The 20,313-nt window shown below is 34.3% G+C and overlaps 1 protein-coding gene across 1 annotated transcript; it reads right to left on the bottom strand.

The window, feature by feature from the left end:
- On the bottom strand, positions 5,957-12,296 carry LOC109333566 (probable folate-biopterin transporter 4). The gene is made up of 7 exons (XM_019569058.1): positions 12,216-12,296; positions 11,497-11,624; positions 10,265-10,486; positions 9,095-9,547; positions 8,272-8,469; positions 8,049-8,186; positions 5,957-6,382 (listed from the first exon to the last, which is right to left on the bottom strand). Exons 1-7 carry the CDS (start codon positions 12,294-12,296, stop codon positions 6,121-6,123), a joined length of 1,482 nt encoding a protein of 493 aa, XP_019424603.1. The 3' UTR covers positions 5,957-6,120.

The raw sequence follows: 20,313 nt of genomic DNA, 5'->3' as shown, positions 1-20,313 counted from the left end.
ATTATTATCATTAAATTATGTAATGAAACACAATGAATGAATAAGAAAGAAAATGAACGAATGTAAAACCAACATTTCTATTGTTCAACACAAAATAATCCTAATTATTTTTTTTATTTGTTCCAAATCTTCAATGATGCATTAATTCTCACTTGCAAATTTCTTAGAATCAAATTAATTTATTGTCCATTTATTCATATTTAAATAACAATGAATGAAATCAAACTTTGCTTATAAATATTACATTAATATCAATATATTGTTACACAATTATTATTAAAATATAATCATAGTCTTTAAGTCTTTAATCAATTAAAATTATTATCAATTATAAGACAACAAATGACATACATAAGATTAAATTATAGAATAAAATAGTGCACATGTTACTAGTGCATTTGCATAGTTAAAAATGTAGGTGAACATATTTACAGAGTTAAGTGAGTATCATAACATGAGTTTTCATTATATTTATCTATTTGTGTACTAAAGAATGAAAGATTGTGTGATGAAAAATGAAAGAATGAATCATAACATAAGTAACATAATTCATGTTGGACAACAAAATATATGAACCACAATGTAAAACAAAAATAAAAAACATAGAATCAATATTATGCTACTTTTGCTCAAGATTATGTAGCAAAATGAGATTTTAACAACTTTTTTAGAAAATTAAGGAGAAATGATGAAAATACCAAAGTGTTAGAGATTATTTACTTTTTTCTTCTTTTTTACGATCTCGTCATTGTTCATGTCATTTTCAACATTACAATAATAATTATTTTGAATAGAAAATTCTATAAACAAATAAAGAAACAACAAAGAGATATAGAAAAACTAACCTGCAATGCTGCTTCAAGAGTGAACAAACAATAAGAGACACTAGATCAAATAGAACTATCTCAGTTCCCTTGTCATTAGAGACATCTCATTCCTCTAGTTATCCAACAATAATAACATATCTACAAAATAAACAAAAAAAAGATTTTAATACAACATCTTCAAAGAAAAAAATCAATGAATAGATCTACATGCATAAAATCATTTTAAAATAAGAAATTTTGAAATGGAAGAATGATATAAACCAAGAAGAGAGTAGATAGAAAAATTGTTGAAGAAAAGTAAAGTAATGAAATGAAGGAATGAAAGAGAGATGAGGTTCTCTAATTAGTAATAAAATGAGAGAGAGAAAATATGGAAGAAAGAAGAAGAATAAATGATAAAAAGATGTATCGAGAGATAATAACAAATGTTATGGTGTGGTAGGGTGTATTGGAAGTGGTAGAATTCTTTGCGTGAGAAAACTTTTGTTGTGAGTGTGACATGTGACAATTATATGTGAGTGAGCTTTTTTTGTTATATAGGTAATAGATATAAAATTGTTACTTTTTTATTTGTGTGACAATATCTAATTGGCATGAGATAGTGAATATGATACGATTGATAGAGGTGATCTATGTTCATGTTTGACAATTACATGACATTTCTTATCTCGTTCTTTTTTGCAACAATCTTAGATGCAAACCGTCGAGATGCCTATTTTATTGACCTAAATTGAGGCCTCAAGACAATCTATGTTCCACTAATTCTCTTGCATTATGATAAGAGAAAGAGAGGTAGAGAGAATTTGAGTGAGAAAGGGAAGGAGATAATTTAGTTATTGGAAATGTAATTCATCAAAAGTGTCCTTACAATGATTCTTTCAATCTTATAACTACTACTTCCTATTACAACTAATATCTAACTGACTTTCCCTCTGATACCAACTATCAACCAAATTATAATTTTCCCGCCAATTCTAACTACAAACCTACTTACAAAATTTCCTGCTCAACTAACTCACCCATTTTATTCATATCAAATCCCTCCCCTTAAAGACCTCCTTGTCCTCAAGGATCAGAAGCAACATCAAACGACGTAAATTTTAGCTTCAAATCATATAACAACTCACATGTAGCTACTTTCACTAGTTCTTGTTCTCATTGAACTAGTACCTTAGTGACAACTCAATGATTCTGTTGTGCCATACGACGATCAAGGATTCTGAGTGGAACCCGAACTATATCCAAATTATTCCAGTTTTTTGGTAACATCCTACAAGGGATAGAGGAGTTAACACAAGCCTTTAAAAGAGAGACATGAAATGTGGGATGAACCTTGCACTCAGGAGGCAAACGCAAGGTATAAGCCACTTCACCCACACGACGCAGAATCTGATAAGGACCATAATGTCGAGGAAATAAATTTTTAGTATCACGAAACTACACTGAATGCTGCCTATACGAGTGCAATTTGAATAAAACCCAATCTCCTACTTGGAAAACTCATCTAGTCCTGTGCTTATCAACCAAGTGCTTCATCCGCTTTTGAACTTGTGCCAAATTAAACTTCAAGTTAGTGACCATAGCCTCCCTAGCCACAAAACCACGATCCATTGCTTCAACCAAGGTGGTGAGGAAAATAATGCAAATGAATAGGTGGGGATTGCCCATGCAACACTTCATAAAAGGTCATTTACATTGAAGTATGATAAGTAGTATTGTACCACCATTCAACCAATGCCAACCAACTAGCCCACTCCTTAGGCCTTTGCCAAGTCATGGATCTCAAGTAATGTTCCAAACAACGATTAAGTACCTCACTTTGACCATCTGATTGGGGATGGTATGCAGTGAACATGCTCTGAGTGACTCTCAATTATTGCAGAAAAGTAGTCCAAAATTTGTTGGTAAATAGAAGATCCCTGTCAGTGAATATGTTAGCAGGGACCCATGCAACCGATATACCTCCTTGATGAAGATCTCAGCCAAGTCTGAAAGTGAAAATGAATGAGATAGAGCAATAAAATAGGCATACTTACTCAATCTATCAATAACCACCCATATAGTATCCTTTCCCTTGGATTTTGGTAAGCCTTCAATAAAATCCATTGAAATGCTAACTCACACACCCTCTAGAAAAGGGAGAGGTTTAAGTAACCCAGGGCTGGTTGTAGTGTTATATTTGCATCTCAAACAAGTCTCACACTTATGAATAATGTAAGCTACATCTTTACTTAAACCCTTCCAATAGAACATAAATTTCACTCTATGCATAGAAGCACAAATTCCTAAATGCCCTCCTTGATGAGATGTACTCATTGCAAGATTACATCCCTGGCCCCTGAATCATGAGGAACTAATAGCTTATGTCATCGAAATATTAGGCCATCCACTAACCTGAACTTAGGTTGTAGAGCTGAAGTGTATAGAAGATCAGTCTTTATGCCTTGCCAAGCCTCATCAGCCACTATAACTTGCAAGAATTGGTCTCATAGTTCTGAAGAAATACTTGAAACAATTAGCTGCTTTAATTCTCAATGAGAGGCTCTAGATAGTGCATCTACAATAATATTTTCCTGGCCCCTATTGTATTGAATGGTATAGGACAAACCCATCAACTTAGTAACCCACTTGTATTGAGCTGATGTGGAAAGCTTCTGCTCTAGAAGGTACTTTAAACTTTGTTGATCAGTTAAGATAGTGAAAGGCAAAGGTGAAAGATATTAGTGCTATTTAGACACTGCAAGAGCTAGAGCAAATAGTTCCTTATCATAAACAAATAACAACCTGTTTTTGGGGGATAATACCCTGCTAATAAAAGCAACGCGATGCCTATGTTGCATAAGCACAACTCCTATCCTAGTGCTTGAGGCATCAGTTTCAATGACAAAAGGTTGGCTCATATCTGGAATAGCCAACACATGTGCATTAACCAAAGCAATCTTGAGTTGTCAGAAAGCAAGATCAGCACCTTCAGACCATGAGAATGCATCTTTCCTAAGCAAATCTGTTAAGGGAGATGCCAAGATGCTATAATTTTTTTATAAACCTTCTATAGTACCCTGTTAATCCCAAGAATCCCCAATTGCTTAACATTATGGGGGGAAGGCCAATCTTGCACAACCTGAATCTTTGTTGGATCAGTAGAGACCCCTTTTGTTATGATAAAATGCCCAAATACTCAATTCTAGGGGTGAAGAAAGCACACTTGCTTTTCTTAGCAAAAAAAGTGGCTGCTTCTCAAAATAGAAAGAACTCGCCTTAAATGTACCAAATGCTCTATATGATAAGGGAAGAAGGATGTGGTTTAGCTATGGGAAATGTATATTCATCAAAAGTGTCCCTTACAATGATTCTTTCAGCCTACTACTTCATATCACAACTAATATCCAACTAACTTTCTCTCTGATTCTAACTATCAACCGAATTACAATTTTCCTGCCAATTCTAACTACCGACCTACTTACAATCCATATCCAAGATTTTATGGGGAATACCACGTAAAATAATAAAAGATAATAGAGAATGTGATTGAATTGTGTTTATCGACCTTTTCTAGTTTTAAAAAGATTTTAACCGATAACCAAGAAAAGAAAAGATTTTAACAAGCAATTTTAAGACTAGACAAGATAATAGCTTATCTTACTCATTTTATCATGCTCTTATCTTGATATCTATGATATCATTATCATATGTTGTCCATCAAACAAACCCCTAATTGATATTTCCTCTAGTTCTTATCTTGAGACACCATCTAGTAGGGATGGCAACGGGCACGGGTAGTAGCTACCCGCTACCCGTTTCAAAATAGGAGAGTAATACCCAAACCCGCCCGTACCCTACGGGTACCCGTGAGCGGGTATTTGCGGGTATTTCTGGGTACCCGCGGGTACAACGGATACCCGCGGGTTTCTCTATTATAAATAATTTTTTAAATTTTTACTTAAATTGTGTTTTAAATAAGATGAAACTTAATTATTTTTGTACCGTTTGATTGAATATTTGACAAAAATGCTAAATTTATTGGTGGTTTCCATTTGTCTGATTTTTTTATCTCATTTTTTTAACAAAAATATATATATTTTCTTTGTAAAACATGTGTGTTTTTACACATGTAATAATATTTGTAGAGTGTTTCACCACCAAACTCAATAAAATATGTAAACAAAGTAAAAGGAAAAAATATACATAGTGTAATAAATGTTAGAATAATATATTTTTTATTTTAATTAAATATAATATATTAATCATATAAATAACGGGTACCCGCGGGTACGGGTACCATAATACCCGTACCCACCCGTACGTACTACGGGTATTTTTAAAAACCCATTTATAATACTCGTGGGTACCCGTTTATGACTCGTACTCATGCCCGTACGGGTTTTTTTGCCTTCCCTACCATCTAGAAGGTTTTGATTATCAGTTTTCCAAGTCACTTTATAATTTCCATGAAACATTTATTGTGTTTTCTCTTATTAAAGATTTTAACTACTCATACATAGTTAAATTAAATGTTTGTTGTCTCCAAGACTATCAAGTATGAACTACATATTACAATATTAAATAAGAGTAAAATTGTAGTGAAACATTTTTAAAAGATATCAATAACATTAATTAAATTAACTAATTTTATGTATTAAACAATGCTACACCAAGGAGTTAAATCTAACAATGTCATGTCCTTAAAAATAAAAATGAAAACAGAAGTCTTGAAACATGAAAACTCACTTAAAATAAATAAATAATTCATTGATAAACATAACCATCATTTACCACTTGGATATTCACAAAAATCAACGCCATGATCATGCACCAGAAGAAAACATCAAGATATTCATGTCAATAAAATTCTATTCATTTATTCATTCCTCCAAGATACCAAGAATTTATCTTTTATAAATTTCATGCTTGAGAAGAAAAAAAGCAAAAATATTTTAACCAGGGCCTTAAACATACATATGCACATATAACTCACAAACGAATGTCAGATTAATACAACTATAAACCTTGCATTACCACATAAGAGATTAAATAACAAAGTTATAAACTTGATTAACTCATTTCATAGTATTCCATAGATAAATTTTTACCATAGTGTATACTCATCACCTTTGATTACTATCCAGTGTAGTCAATGTTATACTCAAAATTGTATAAATATAAGATTAACAATGTTCCTCACTTCCTCTAATATTTTTCTGGTTTACAAAGTGTAAAGTATCAACTGCAATATTACTAGAAAAAGAAAACTAAGTAAAACCAAACCCAATTTTCATTTGGTGGTAGTCATAATCTATGATGATAAACCAGTAGCTTCCTTTGGTATTAGAAATAGAAAAGCTATTGGAATGAAATTGCACAAGGCATGAATGATGATACCCAATGGAAGATTATCAAATGATCCTGAATCAATGTTCAATATAGAAGCCAACCCAGCACCCATAAAAGACCCCACTGTTGATCCTAAATTGTTTATTGACATGAAAAGGGCAAATAAAGTCCCTTCAATTCCTGGAGGGCATAGTTGCCCAGATAAGGTTAGGAAAGGAATGAACCTGCAATTTCAGCAAAAAAAGAAGTTAAAATAAAAACAATGTAAAGAATTGAACATGGTAATCTTCCTTTATAAATTTAAATGTTAGTGAGGCATAGATTGAGGTGTGTTGGGTGCAGTATAGAAGGAAGAGAAACTTGAGAGTGAGAGTATTGGGTGTAGTAGGCACATTGCTGAACCGACATGTGTTCTACAATTTTCATTTATTATTCATATCGAAATAGTACCCAATAGGTGGTATCAGAGTTTTGCCTGAGATGGCGATCATGGGTAGTTGCTAATTAGAGGTGGAGCAATTTGATTGAAAAAATAATTTCACATGTGTTGGAGCACACAGTGAAGGATGTCCTGGTGTAGCAGGGATTGTATAGATATCAGAAAGAATAGTGTATAAGCGGAGTTAAAATTGTTGAAACACTTAGAAGATTCGTATAACGTTAAATCTCTCGTAGGTACAAAGCATTCTGCATCATCTTAATGCTTTAACTAATGTTGATGTAGAGATTGAAGATGAGGAGGGTAAGGCAGTATACCTTATCATCCCTTCCAGATTCTTATGAAATTTTGGTGATGACACTCAAAGGAAGCTGGTGTTAATACAATACCATTGTGGAGAGTGGAGATGTAGTTGTTTGACACATTTGACAATTTTAAAGGTAGAGTTGTGAAGCTTTCTAATGTTGATGGAAAGGGTGGGGTTAGAACTAAATTACATGATGCCTGTATAGGCACACTACTAGGTTATGCAAAGGAATGTGCCAAAACTTGGAAAGAATTTAGTTTCCTTGGGAAGATTGGATGATTTGGATTTTGGCTATGTTGTAAGAGGCGGAGTTAGACTAGAGGCTCTTTTGTGATTAGGAAAAAAGAAAAAGTTAGTAACAATGTTTACGATTTTAACAGAGATTCAAATGAGAGATTGAATGGAAGTAGAGTATGCAACTATGAGGAAGAGGTGGAGTTCAAGATGTCCTGTCCTACTTGCAAGTAATTTTGTGATCCTAGTGGAGTTTGTTGAGAATAGAGTTAAAGTGTGAAGAAAAGAGAGAGAGAGAGAAGACAAGCATTTTTTGGTTAGTTATATTTGGTGATGAAGAAGATAAATATTTATTTATTTATCTTATATATGAAAAAAGGCAAAACAAGAGACATGGTTTTAGAAGTTAAGCACTCAAATGAAGGCTTGGATTGAAAATTTTATTAGATGACAAGGAAACTTATAGCCGCTGGGCTATCATTTACAGATTTAAATGTGTGGAAAGTAGATTGAGGTTGTGTCGGTTCTAGAAGGGAGAAAAATGAGAGTGAGGAGTGAAGGTATTGTCTGTATTTGGGTTTTGGGTTGTGAGTGTCATGTAGAAACATTGTAATTTTTTTATTTTGATTGATAAAGCTAGTTTTGGTGGAGTTGGACATTACAAATTAACCTTATCCTGCAATCTATATTATTTTTATTTTTAGTATAGGCAACATTACCTAACACATACTAAATGTTTACATCTCTAAGTTGAGATGATATATAGAGTGGAAATCTGATAGCCTAACATGTATTTATGTGCTTATTTTTCTGTATTTTCTTGGAAATATTTTCAACTATCCTACCATGCACGTTTTAACAAAAAACCCTCAGTAAAGAACAAAAACTAAAAAGAGAAGCAATGACATACTTGAATTGATTGATTCCATCCGTAAGAGCCGAAATAAGGAGCACCATAATCTTGTCTGGAACTCCATAGGCAATATTTTTCCTAGACACTAGAACAATTTTCAGAAGACTAAAGAAGGCCAAACCTATATGGGCACACCTGTAATCAAGATCAGAACATGTTAGCAAATTAAATACTCAAATGTTAGCGATCCACCAATGACGAATCAACCTTAATTGCTTACATGAGAATTCTTCGTAGAGTCATGTACTTTATGTGGCGATTGTAAATGAAGATTCCCAGCATAAGTCCTAACCAGCCAGCAACCTGCACAGTCCCCAAGAAAGATGCTTCCAGCTTCAAAACTTCTGTTTCATAGTAGAAGATGACTGTTGAAAGATTCGGAACAGTAACGTAGGCAAGGAAAAACCAAGCCATAGGTCTGCCCTCCACAACCATAAAAAGAAGATTATTAGTAACCATTTGACTCTGCCAGGACATGAACTCAGACAAACATACACATACATAGGACAGCAGAAGGAGGATGACGATGAAAAGAAAGCTTAAATCTCGCAGATGATATGATCAACTGCGAAGTGTTCCAAACGTTGCCAATATTAGTTCTGAACCATTGCAGAGAGTTATTTTTAAGCTAACATTTGTTAATTTAAACTATATTACTTGGAAAGATCACATTTCTTTTTCTTACAAAATCACTGGATTTATTCCAGCATTTAACAGGCATCATGTGAAGAAAGATGGATCTTTTCTTCTTAATTGGCTGAAGTTTAGCTAGCAGAATATACATATTAACCTTTAATGTCTGTGGATCCAAGACTAGCAGGAACTAGAGAGGATGTGTTTTTGGTTTAGAAGCAAAAGTACTAGCTTTAAGGAACAAGGAGGAGGAGGCTTCAGGGTGCAGATTTACTCTACCAGTACAGATAGATGAAACTATCAAATATGGAATATGCACTTGACAAAGCATCATCCATAATCTTAAACGTATACAACTACAATTGAAAATATCTGTAGATGAGATAACCTTTATAGGTTACTTAAGTTACCTGAAAATCATGGGCTGTTGAAATGCACGACACAAATCATAAATTGCTTCTTTTAAAGTATGGAACAACTTTAATGCCAAGGAGTCTCCTTTCTGAAGGATCTTTGTTTTGCTGGTATTAACTGCTCTACTTTTCGCATTCTTTTTTCCCTTCTTTCTTTTAGTTATACTGCTGTGGGATGTTTTTGTGAAAGGAATATCACTATCTAGGGTACTACCATTTGTATGTAAATCTCTTACAACAGATTCCTCTGGCAAAACTTTGCTATCTACAGAGTTCTCCTCCACAAAATAGCATGATAGTAACTGTATGCATGGTAGTAAAGAAAATAGAAGAAAAATAGTATCTGTCTGCAAATTGGATAAGGCATATCCTCCTAACAAACTCCCGCATATTCCTCCCACAGCCATTGCCGACCAAGATATTGACTGGAGGTCTCCTGCAAATGAAGCCCTGACCAACAAGAGCAAGTACTTAATCACAAAGTGTAAGAATCACAAGCCGTAAAGACTCTATGAGCTAAGTACATGGTCCACACCAAAGGTTAGGAAAAGATGCAAGGTATAGCCATCTGCTACAATCAGGAAAGATATACGTCATCAACGACTCGAAAAGGGAAATCCCCTCAAGGTCAGACTATCTGTGGATCTAATAACTTAAATAAGGCCATGCTAATATCATATTAAAAAAATCTTATGTAACCGTGTATGTGCAAATTTGAACGAGATAGCGTAGAATTAGTAAAGGAGACTCACAAAATGTAAAATGTGAAAAACAAGAATTAAGAATTAACATATCTCAAGTTTTAGGAGTCATACTACTCATCAACTTTATTTCCCATCACATCTCAAATTTTCTTTCCTTCTCTTTTATGGTAATCAAGAATAGACATGCATGCCATTGGATACCCAGTATTTGATTTCATTCTCCAACCTTGTTTGGAAGGTAGAGAAAATGCAAATAGGCCCAAAAACAAGTGCAACTACAGTTCCAATATTCTGTATATGCTTTTGTTATACATTTATCAGATTTTCTTGATTACTTGTGTAATAAATGCTCCCATATAATTGCAATTTTGACAATATCAACATGCAGGCATACTATTCAATATGCTGAATTTGCTTGAGTAAAATGAAAATAAGAAACTCAAAACTCGAGAAGAAAACACACCGGTCATATCTTACTGCCTCAGCTATCATTGCATCAACAACAACATCTGCCATGGCTGAGCCCACGTTTTGCACAGTCAATAGTACCATCAGGTGCCATGTTGAACTCCTCAAGGTTGAATTCAAGCCTAAAATAAACCATGGCACAAGGGAGAGCACAGTTGCAATCACTAAGTAGGGAATCCGCTTTCTTCCTCTAATTGGTATACAATCAGAAAGTATCCTGTGCATCAGAAACCAAATCAGATTGTAAGGAAGCAGTTTAAAATTGATGCAGTAAACAAATAGGGAAGCATGATACACAAAAACTATACAAATTAAGCTGCAGCTTTCTATTGACGACGGTACAGTTTAGTAGCTTGGAGAAATATTGAAAAGCATTAGTGAAATTTCTGTTTATGTGGAAAATTTTGATGTTGAATAAAAAAAGTCACTTATTAAAATTGGCCATAACACCTTGAATTCTCTTATGCATTTTGGCCCTTTTGCTTTCTCGTTTAATAAGATAAGTATATCATTTTTAATAACCATCCTGCACGTTCTAATGACACTGAAAAATAACTTTCGCATCTGATTAGGAACAACTAGTGACATATATGCAATTTAATTTAAACTCATACATTTGCCTGTCCTTTCTCTTTCTTCTCTTTAAATATTAAAAATCGAATATAATTTCTACCATTCTATGTCAACTAGCCTTCTTAACAAAGCTAAAACAGGTGACAGAATCATTGTCAGTATGGTTCTAGAACTCTTCCAAACTACTACCTCCAAGCCTTCTTATAGGACTCTTTTGGATAGTTTCATGACAATTAAGGAGTGAAGTTAATATGGTAAGTTTCATTAAAATGTGTCAACAATTAGATGTATTTTTACAAAACTAATCTTCATTATATAACTCACTCATTTTCTCTTTCCATTTTACGTTGATTAATAGGGTAATTTTGCTAACAAAACAAATTAATATACTTAGAAATTTCAAAAGGGTACATAAAAAGGACCAAAATCAATCTCTCTAAAGGATCTTATTAAAAGGAGTTCAAGTGATAAGAAACACAAGCTCATAAAAGAATCAAAATTAAATTATCTGTGTTGCTATAATTTTAAAATCCACCTTAAGATATTGATATATAAGTTCTTGTGCTGATATGCATGTAAAACATTCCCTGTGTTACAGTGTATTTATCTTTGGAAAGTCAATGAAAAATAAATAAATAAACAAATGCTCCATACCCATATAATGGTTTAACGCTCCATGGAAAAAATGCTACTGAAAACACAAATTGAGAAGCTGAAGGAGACAGCTTAAGATTATCTTTAAGCTGGTAAGAAACTGCTGTCCAAACAAAAGACCTAAAACCCTGCATTTACAGATTCAACATTTTATTATAAAATGTTATGTCAGCAATTCACTGAAGCAATCTAATAGTGTAAGACCCTGCTAGATGCCCAGAATGACCAAAAGGTCAAAGGTTCAATTCCTGTGAGCACTCGTAGGAGGGGCAGAGCAGCCACGAATCCCGGAAGAGATTAGTTCCTTACCCAAGAGGGAGGATATCATTGGTAGTACAAAAAAAATCTAATTACACGTGATGTACACCTAGAACCATCAATTGTCAGTTAATATGTGAAGGAAAAAAAGCTTCCAACCTAAAAAGTAAAAACCCATTGCTCTTTGGAAATTACATGGGGAAAATGATTAAACACCATGAACTAATCAAACACCAAATCCAACAAAACCAGTGTTTTAAATTGAGCTCGCAATAATAATTGCGGCCCAATATTTCAGTCGCAATTGCAGCCATATAGCATTTCCCTCAATTTTCCGCAATTGCAGTAATTCCAACTTAAACTTGTGATCACAACCGTAATTTAAAATTTGATATCATTGAAAAAACCAAAACCCAACACTGAATTCCAAGCAAAGATTTAAACTTTATAAGAATAAAAACCTGGGTAAAGTAAATCAAGCAAATCAGCCAAAGAAACGAAACCCCAAAAGTTGCATTCAATTGCTTCACCCATTTGATCATTGTCGATACAAAACCTCACTCTATGAAAACAAAACCTTCACTCTTTCTCTCTCTAAAACTTTTAAGTTCTCACTTCTTCACACTACGAAGATGATGATTCCATTGATGTTGCTTTTAGAGAAGATCAACACTTTTTTTATGTTTCCATTCTCAAACGGTTTTCGACATTGCAGGAGCTATATTTTTGTTTTACACTTTTGTCCTCTATTTGTTCTGTATCAAGTTAACGAAATGAAGGTTATTTTCGTCATTTAAAGAATGTTTGAAAACTAAACAGTGTGAAGTTGACACGTCCATTAATCGAACCAATTTTCGCCACGTAGCTATCGGACCCACTCAAAGATTGCTGCTATGACTGTTTGACTTTTTATAAGGACTTTGACTTAATCTAATTTGTGCGTTGATTATTATTTTTTTTCCTAAAGATAATCTACTTTGCTTTTTCTTAATTATTAAAAATGTTTTCTCTTGATTGAGGAAAAAGGTTGTGCATTTTGTTTTTCTCTTAAATAAGAATTATATTGAAGTTTTACAAAAATAATTATTTTAGAGAGGGTTAGCCCAACTATAGTATTATTATTAATGTTTTTGGCTCGAATATGATCATATAAAAAATTCACTTGTTAAATTAAAAAAATGTATTATAATGACTAGATCAAACACATTGCATATTTTAAATTATAAAAAATATATTGAAATTTGATAAACAAATGTTAATTTTTACACATAAATTTTATAAATGAATCAATTTTCAAGCATATGATGAGGTATGGTAAAAATACTTGCAATGAGTATTTGTCCACATATTCATAAATTTATTTTTACTTAAATTATTTATATATATATATATATATATATATATTACATTTATATAGTTTTAAGATTGTAGATATATTATTATTTCTTGATAAACTGTAGTGATTGAATTACAATAACAAATATATCATATTGATTATTAAAAATATTTCATATTTTTTATTTATGTAATAATTATTTCTATATATAGTGATTATTAAAAAAAAATATATAAATATATAGCTACAAATATGTGTTTGTGTGGCTATATGCACATGTATCCACCACCCCTAGTGGTCAACCTATTATCATCCCTACATGTGATTGACATGCAATTCAAAACACCCATATGATTGGGACTCATATTAAACTTCTCAAATATATTTCTGATTTTATTTCATTGATTGAATAAGAAGCAGTCAAGACTTTATGTACAAGCTAAGGGTCCTCAAATGTCAATGTGAACAACATCAAAAGCTTTTAAACACTTATGTTTATTATTCGGAAAATGTAACTTGAATGGTTTGGCCAAGTGACAAAAATCTCATATATTTTTTTAATCAAAGTTTACATAAGCAAATTGCTTACAAACTAATAGAATTTGAATGCTTCTTGCACAAAGAGGTTAAAGAACTCTTTAAGGAATTCTAATGCACAAGATAAAAGAATACCTCAAGACTTTATTAACATGAATTGAATGAATAATTACAAGAAGAAGGTTGAGTCCTATTTATAGAGTTTCATCAACCAATTAACTAACTCTTACCTACCTAACAAACTAATTTTACTTAATTAAGCACATGCTAAAATGAAGGTTTGTTGCTTGGTCAATAAGTTAACCAATTCCTCTTAGCCCATATTGCTTGGGCCAAATTGATCCAACATGCTGATGCATATGGCTTGGCATGACCTGATGCGTCTGGTGAGCCTGTGCGTGGCCTATGGTGCCTGGTGCGTGGCCTAGAGTGCCTGGTGCACCTGGTGCATGGCCTAGGGTGCCTAGTGCGCCTAGTGCATGGCCTAGGGTGCCTGGTGCGTGGCCTGATGTGCCTGGTGTGTTACCTGATGCGCCTGGTGCATTGCCTGATGCACCTGATGTGTGGCCTATGGTGCCTGATGCGCCTGGTGCACCTGATGCGTGGCCTGGCTGAATCTGCTCATGCTGAACTGATGCAGACTCAATTTGAATATTGGTTAATACCCCCCCCCCCCCCACAAGCTGGGGCACATATGTTTAGGAGACCCAACTTGGAATGAATAGTAGAGTAATCTTTAGGTCCAAGAGCTTTATTTAATGCATCTGCCAATTGAAGATTGATAGGAACAGGAAGAAGCTTGATCTGACCATTGGCATATTGTTCCCTAACAGTATGACAATCTAATTCGATATATTTTGTTCTTTCATGAAAAACAGGGTTAGAAGCAATATGTAATGCAGATTGATTATCACAATATAACAAAGCTACTTTAGAAAAGGAGTACTGCAGATCTTCTAATAAGTAATTAAGCCAAGTGATTTCACAAGTTGTGATTGCCATGGCTCTATATTCAGCCTCACATGAGCTTCTTGAAACAATTTTCTATTTCTTTGATTTCCAAGAAATCAGTGACTGACCAAGATAAATGCAATAACTTGATATGAATCTTCTTGTATCATGACAAGAAGGCCAGCCACTATCATTATAGGCTTTTAATTGAATAGTAGAGTTAGAAGGGAAGAAAATACCTAAGGATGGTGATCCTTTTATATACCTGAGAACCCTTATAGCTGCCTTATGGTGTAGAAGAGTTGGTGTTGCCATGAACTGAGCCAATTGCTGCACAGAAAAACAAATATATGGCATAGTATTGGTTAGATAAATTAATCTGCCAACAAGCCTTCTGTAGGCTAAAGGATCAGAGCAGGGGACACCATTATCTTGATAAAGATGAGACCCTTGTAACATAGGAGTAGAGGTAGGTTTACAACCAATTAAGCTAGTGTCACATAAAATCTCTAAGGCATATTTTCTTTGATTCATTGAGATACCTGTGTGATTCTTAGCAATTTCAAAGCCAAGAAAGAACTTTAAATCACCTAAATCCTTTATTTGGAAAGTTTGATCAAGGAGAGATTTGAGATGATTAATCTCAGCAATGTGGTTTCCAGACAAAATGATGTCATCAACATAGGCAAGCACAATGGCAACAATAGAATTGGATTTCCATTTAACAAATAGAGAATAATCTCCTTTGCATTTTCTGTAACCATTTTGTAAGAGGAAATTTGAAAGCTTGGCAAACCATTGCCTACTTGCCTGCTTGAGCCCATACAGGGATTTATGTAGTTTGCAAACATGATTAGGTAGAGGAGATTGTAAACCAGGAGGTAGTACCATGTAGACTTCCTCAATAAGGTCTCCATGTAAGAAAGCATTATTAACATCTAATTGTTTGAGGTGCCATTTATGAATTGAAGCTAAAGTAATCAATAGTCTAACAGTGGTAATTTTGGCTACAGGGGAAAAGGTATCAATATAGTCAATCCCCTCAGTTTGTGTATACCCATTTGCAACTAGCCTAGCCTTATATCTCTCAATGCTCCCATCAGCCTTGTATTTGATCTTAAAGACCCATTTACGCCCTATAGTAGTTTTGTCATTAGGTAAGTTAGTAAGAAGCCAAGTGTCATTATCTTGCAAGGCTTGAAGTTCCTTATGAATGGCTTCCTGCCAATTAGGATATAGGATGGCCTTAGCATAGGTTTTTGGTTCAACTTGAGTACTAACAGATAGGATGCTAGACTTATGCTTATCTCTTAAGGTGTGATAGGAGAGATAAGAGGACAAAGGGTACTTAGAGTGGTGAGGAGGCTCAATGTTATGCATAACGGCACAGTGATAGTCTTCTAGATAGGTGGGAGGCTTAGATACTCTCTGGCTTTTTCTGGTTTGCAGTTGATGAGGGATAGCATGGGAAGTTGAGGCAGAGGTTTGACCATCATGGTGTTGAGGATTGAGAATGGTTGGCTCAGCAGGAATGTCAGTTGGCCTATTATTGGTTAATCTTGGAGGAAGGATATCATCATAGGCAAAGTAATTCTCATTGCTGATGGCAGTAGGTATGGGTTCAGGATGCATGCTAGGGAATCTAGTTCTGTATGGAAATATGGATTCATGGACACCACATTTCTAGTGAGTTGTAAAGCTCTGGAAGCAAGATTCAGAACAATAAAACCCTTTACACCATTCTTGTAACCTAAAAAGATGCACTTGGAAGCTCTAGGATCAAAATTGCTTTTGTTAAGAGAAAGAGTACTAGCATAACACAAAGAACCAAAGACCTTTAAGTCTTGTAAGTCAGGTTGTTTCTTATATAACAAGTAAAAAGAAGATTTATTTTGCAAAACAAATGTAGGCAAGAAATTTATAATGTGCACAACATGATTAATAGCATAAGATCAATATATTTTGGGTATTTGACTTTGTATAAGGAGAGCTCTAGCTACATTCAATATGTGTTGGTGCTTTCTCTCAACCACCTCATTTTGTTGTGGAGTGTAGATACAACTAGTCTGGTGTATGATTCCCTTAGAATCATAGAAAGTTCTCATGGAAAATTCAACACCATTATCACTCCTAACAATTTTTTATCTTAGTGTTGAATTGGTTTTCCATTAGTGTTATGAATGTTTGTAATGTGTGAGAGGTTTTAGCCTTATTCTTCATGAGTAATATCAAGGTAAATCTAGTACAATCATCAATAATGGTTAAGAAATGCCTATGTCCATGAATGGATGATATGGAGAAAGGCCCCCAAATATCTACATGTATAATGTCAAAACTATGCAAAGAATGAGTCTTACTTATAGGGAAGGCAAACCTCTTTTGTTTGTCTTGATGGCAAACATCACATATATGTTCTTTATCAAAAGTAATGAAGGGGAAATCATTTTTAAGAGTGTTCATACAATTATAGGAAGCATGAGCTAACCTATAGTGCCAAATCTCAGAATTACAGGCAATGTTATTAGTTCTACAAGAAAGATTAACTTCGTGACAGAATTTGGCAGCCTTTAAGACATATAATCCTTTGAAAATCCTAGTTGTACCAATCATCGTCAAAGAATTCTTGTCCTGAATTTTACAAAAAGAATCATCAAAGGATACAATATATGGTGTATGCAAAGCCAGTTTAGGAATTGATAACAAGTTGAAAGAAAAACAGTGTAAATATAACACATTGTGTAGGATCAAATTTTGCAAGATTGGAACAGTGCCAGAGATTGTAGCAATAACATGGCTGCCATTGGGCAATTTAACCCTGATGGGTCTAATATTGTGGTGTATTGAAAATAGGGACAATGTGGAGCATATGTGGTTAGTTGCTCCACTGTCCAATATCCATGTCATTTTTGGGTTTATAGAAATACCTGGTGACTATATATTGTCATAAGATGTGGAGGCAGTGGATATGATGTTGTTAGTATCTTCAGATGCTCTATTCTCTTTCTGAGCTGATGCGTACTTCATGGAATTTCCTTGCTGAAGCATGTTGATAAGTCCCTGATATTACTGATGGCTCAATCCGTGAATGGTGTCTTCTTGTTCCATCATTTCGTGATTCCTTTGTTGTTCATTCTTACAAGGATTGTTAGCCTCATCCTCATCAGTCTTTATGGAATTGATATGTTCTCCTCTTGTAAACTGAAAGTTGGGTGTAAATCCATGTAGCTTATAACATACTTCACTTCTGTGGCCATTCTTCTTGCAGTGAGTGCAAAACTTCCCACCATTTGATCCTTTATTCCAAGATCCTCTTCCAAATGAATTACTGTTGGAGCCTCTTCCAAATCCTCTATTTGGATTTGTACCTCTATTTGAAAAACCTCCTTTTTCTCCAAGGTCCCCCTACTGTCATGATTTTGGGGTCAGAGTCTTGACCACATATATGTCCTTCTTGTTGAGTCACTAAAGAAAGCACTTTACTCATGTTTGGCAAAGGCTCGAGTAGCATAATTTGGGATCTGACTGATCCATATGCATCATTGAGACCTTTAAGAAATCTGATGATCTTGTCCTCAATTCTACATTTCTTGATATCAGTTAGAGCAATACAGGTACACTTAGGTGGAGGCCTAAAATTATCCAACTCATCCCACAAGATCTTCAATTGGGTGAAGTAGTCTGATATGCTCAACTCACCCTGTCTAAAGTTTGTAATGGATTCTTGTAGCTCTACAATTCTGAAAAGATTTCCTTGGGAAAATCTTTCTTCTAATTCTTCCCAAACTTCATATGCCTTATCAATCCAGAGTATGCTCTGTGATATAGAAGGAGATACTAACCTATTGATCCAAGAGACGACAATATTGTTTGCTCTTTCCCATGCTGGATACATAGGATCTGTTTTAGGAGGCATGAGTATGGATCCATCTATGAATGGCAGCTTTTTCTTGGTGCTAAGGCTTACTTTCATGGCTCTTGCCCATTGGTGGTAATTCTTGCCATTTAACACTAGTGACACTAGAGTAATTCTTGGATTTTCTGATGGATGGACAATGTAAGGGGAGATACTATCTTGTAGTGATTCGACTGTTGAATTTGTTGATGCCATTGAGGGATTGGTTGAAGACATTGAATGTAGCAGAGCTCTTATTACACAAAGAGGAGATTGCTTCTTAGAAGAGCTCTAATACCATAATAAAATTTGAATGCTTCTTGCACAAAGAGGTTAAAGAACTCTTCAAGGAATTCTAATGCACAAGATAAAAGAATACCTCAAGACTTTATTAATATGAATTGAATGAATTATTACAAGAAGAAGGTTGAGTCCTATTTATAGAGTTCCATCAACCAATTAACTAACTCTTACCTGATCCGCATGATGCGTGGCCTATGGTGCCTGATGCGCCTGGTGCATTACCTGATGTGCCTGATGCGTGGCCTGATGCGCCTGGTGCATGGCCTGATGCGCCTGATGTGTGGCCTGGCTGAGTCTGCTCATGCTGAACTAATGCATCTGATGCAGACTCAGTTTGAATATTGGTTAATATAAACATTTTGTAATACATCGAAGGAAGGGTGACCTAATATGAAGTGCCACAAATCAAAGAAGGTAATCTGATTAGGATTGATAGAAACAAAATTAACAAGAGCATGACCAACTATGCAAGGCTTCAAAGGTATAATCAAATGTATTGATTATTCTACACATCCATATGTCCAATTATCTTTAATGTAGTCATACCCCGAATCATATGTCGAGATTTATAAAAGATCACTCTGCAACGTATTGAATTTGCAAGTTTATGAATGGACATGAGATTAAACTTGAATTCATGAACAAACAAGACATTATGTAATACAGAAGTGTCTGAAAACATGACAACTCTAGAATATTTTGCCTTGACTGCAAAACTATTTGGAAGTTTTATGACTAGGATTTATGGAGTGATATGTGATAAAATTGGACAGAATATGACATGCATGGTCAATAACACCAATGTTTAGATTCCAAGGATAAATATTACTTGAGTTTTATGTGGAATCCTTTGGCAATTAATTAATAGACATATGGCTAAATTGATTTATTATATGACCTTGTGTATCAAACCCATCATTGATATGTAATGAGGCAAGTTGAACATATTGTTGAGGGCTAAAACTAAAACATGAAGGTTTAGAGTTGTCTAAGATCAAGAAATCATCAACTTTCTCATATAGAACACAATAATCATTCATGGTGTTGTTAACTACACCATTGTCAAACCTTGATTTATTTGCTCCAAAATTTGCTAGAAATCTATGTTTGTAATAGCATACATTAGATGTATGTCTCTATTTGCCAAAAATTGTACATACCTTTGTATTGTTACCTCTTGTGTAACGCCCCGAAAAATACTTCTCAAAAACATTGCAGAAAAATGGGTAAATTTTTTTTTGAAAAGGGGATGTATAAAATTGTTTCCTTTTAAAACCTTCCTTTTCCGGGACATCACTTTAAGTAACTCAAATGCGGAAAATCAACTTATCGTTATCGAATGATAACTTAACCTGATTCACAATTTCCTGAATAACACAATTCATATAAATGGTTAAGTCATCTTTAGTTCATACAAACTAAATCAACAAAGGCGAAAACTACATCGCCACTAACATATACCAAATCCAAAAGAAAGGGCGGAAATACTAATCATCGCCAACAGACACTAAACAAAGACAGGAACAAACTGAAGTCGTCC

Source organism: Lupinus angustifolius, chromosome LG19, assembly GCF_001865875.1.
Source record: "Lupinus angustifolius cultivar Tanjil chromosome LG19, LupAngTanjil_v1.0, whole genome shotgun sequence".
NCBI lineage: Eukaryota > Viridiplantae > Streptophyta > Magnoliopsida > Fabales > Fabaceae > Lupinus > Lupinus angustifolius.
This window is presented reverse-complemented; position numbering and strand designations above follow the sequence as displayed.

Excerpts from the sequence above, each read along its gene's own strand:
- LOC109333566 (XM_019569058.1), bottom strand. The coding sequence starts at position 12,296 with ATGATCAAATGGGTGAAGCAATTGAATGCAACTTTTGGGGTTTCGTTT. Across the intron at positions 11,625-12,215 it reads GCTTGATTTACTTTACCCAG|GGTTTTAGGTCTTTTGTTTG; the intron begins GTTTTTATTCTT and ends CTGTAAATGCAG. Across the intron at positions 9,548-10,264 it reads GAGGCAGTAAGATATGACCG|GGCTTCATTTGCAGGAGACC; the intron begins GTGTGTTTTCTT and ends CTTGTTGGTCAG.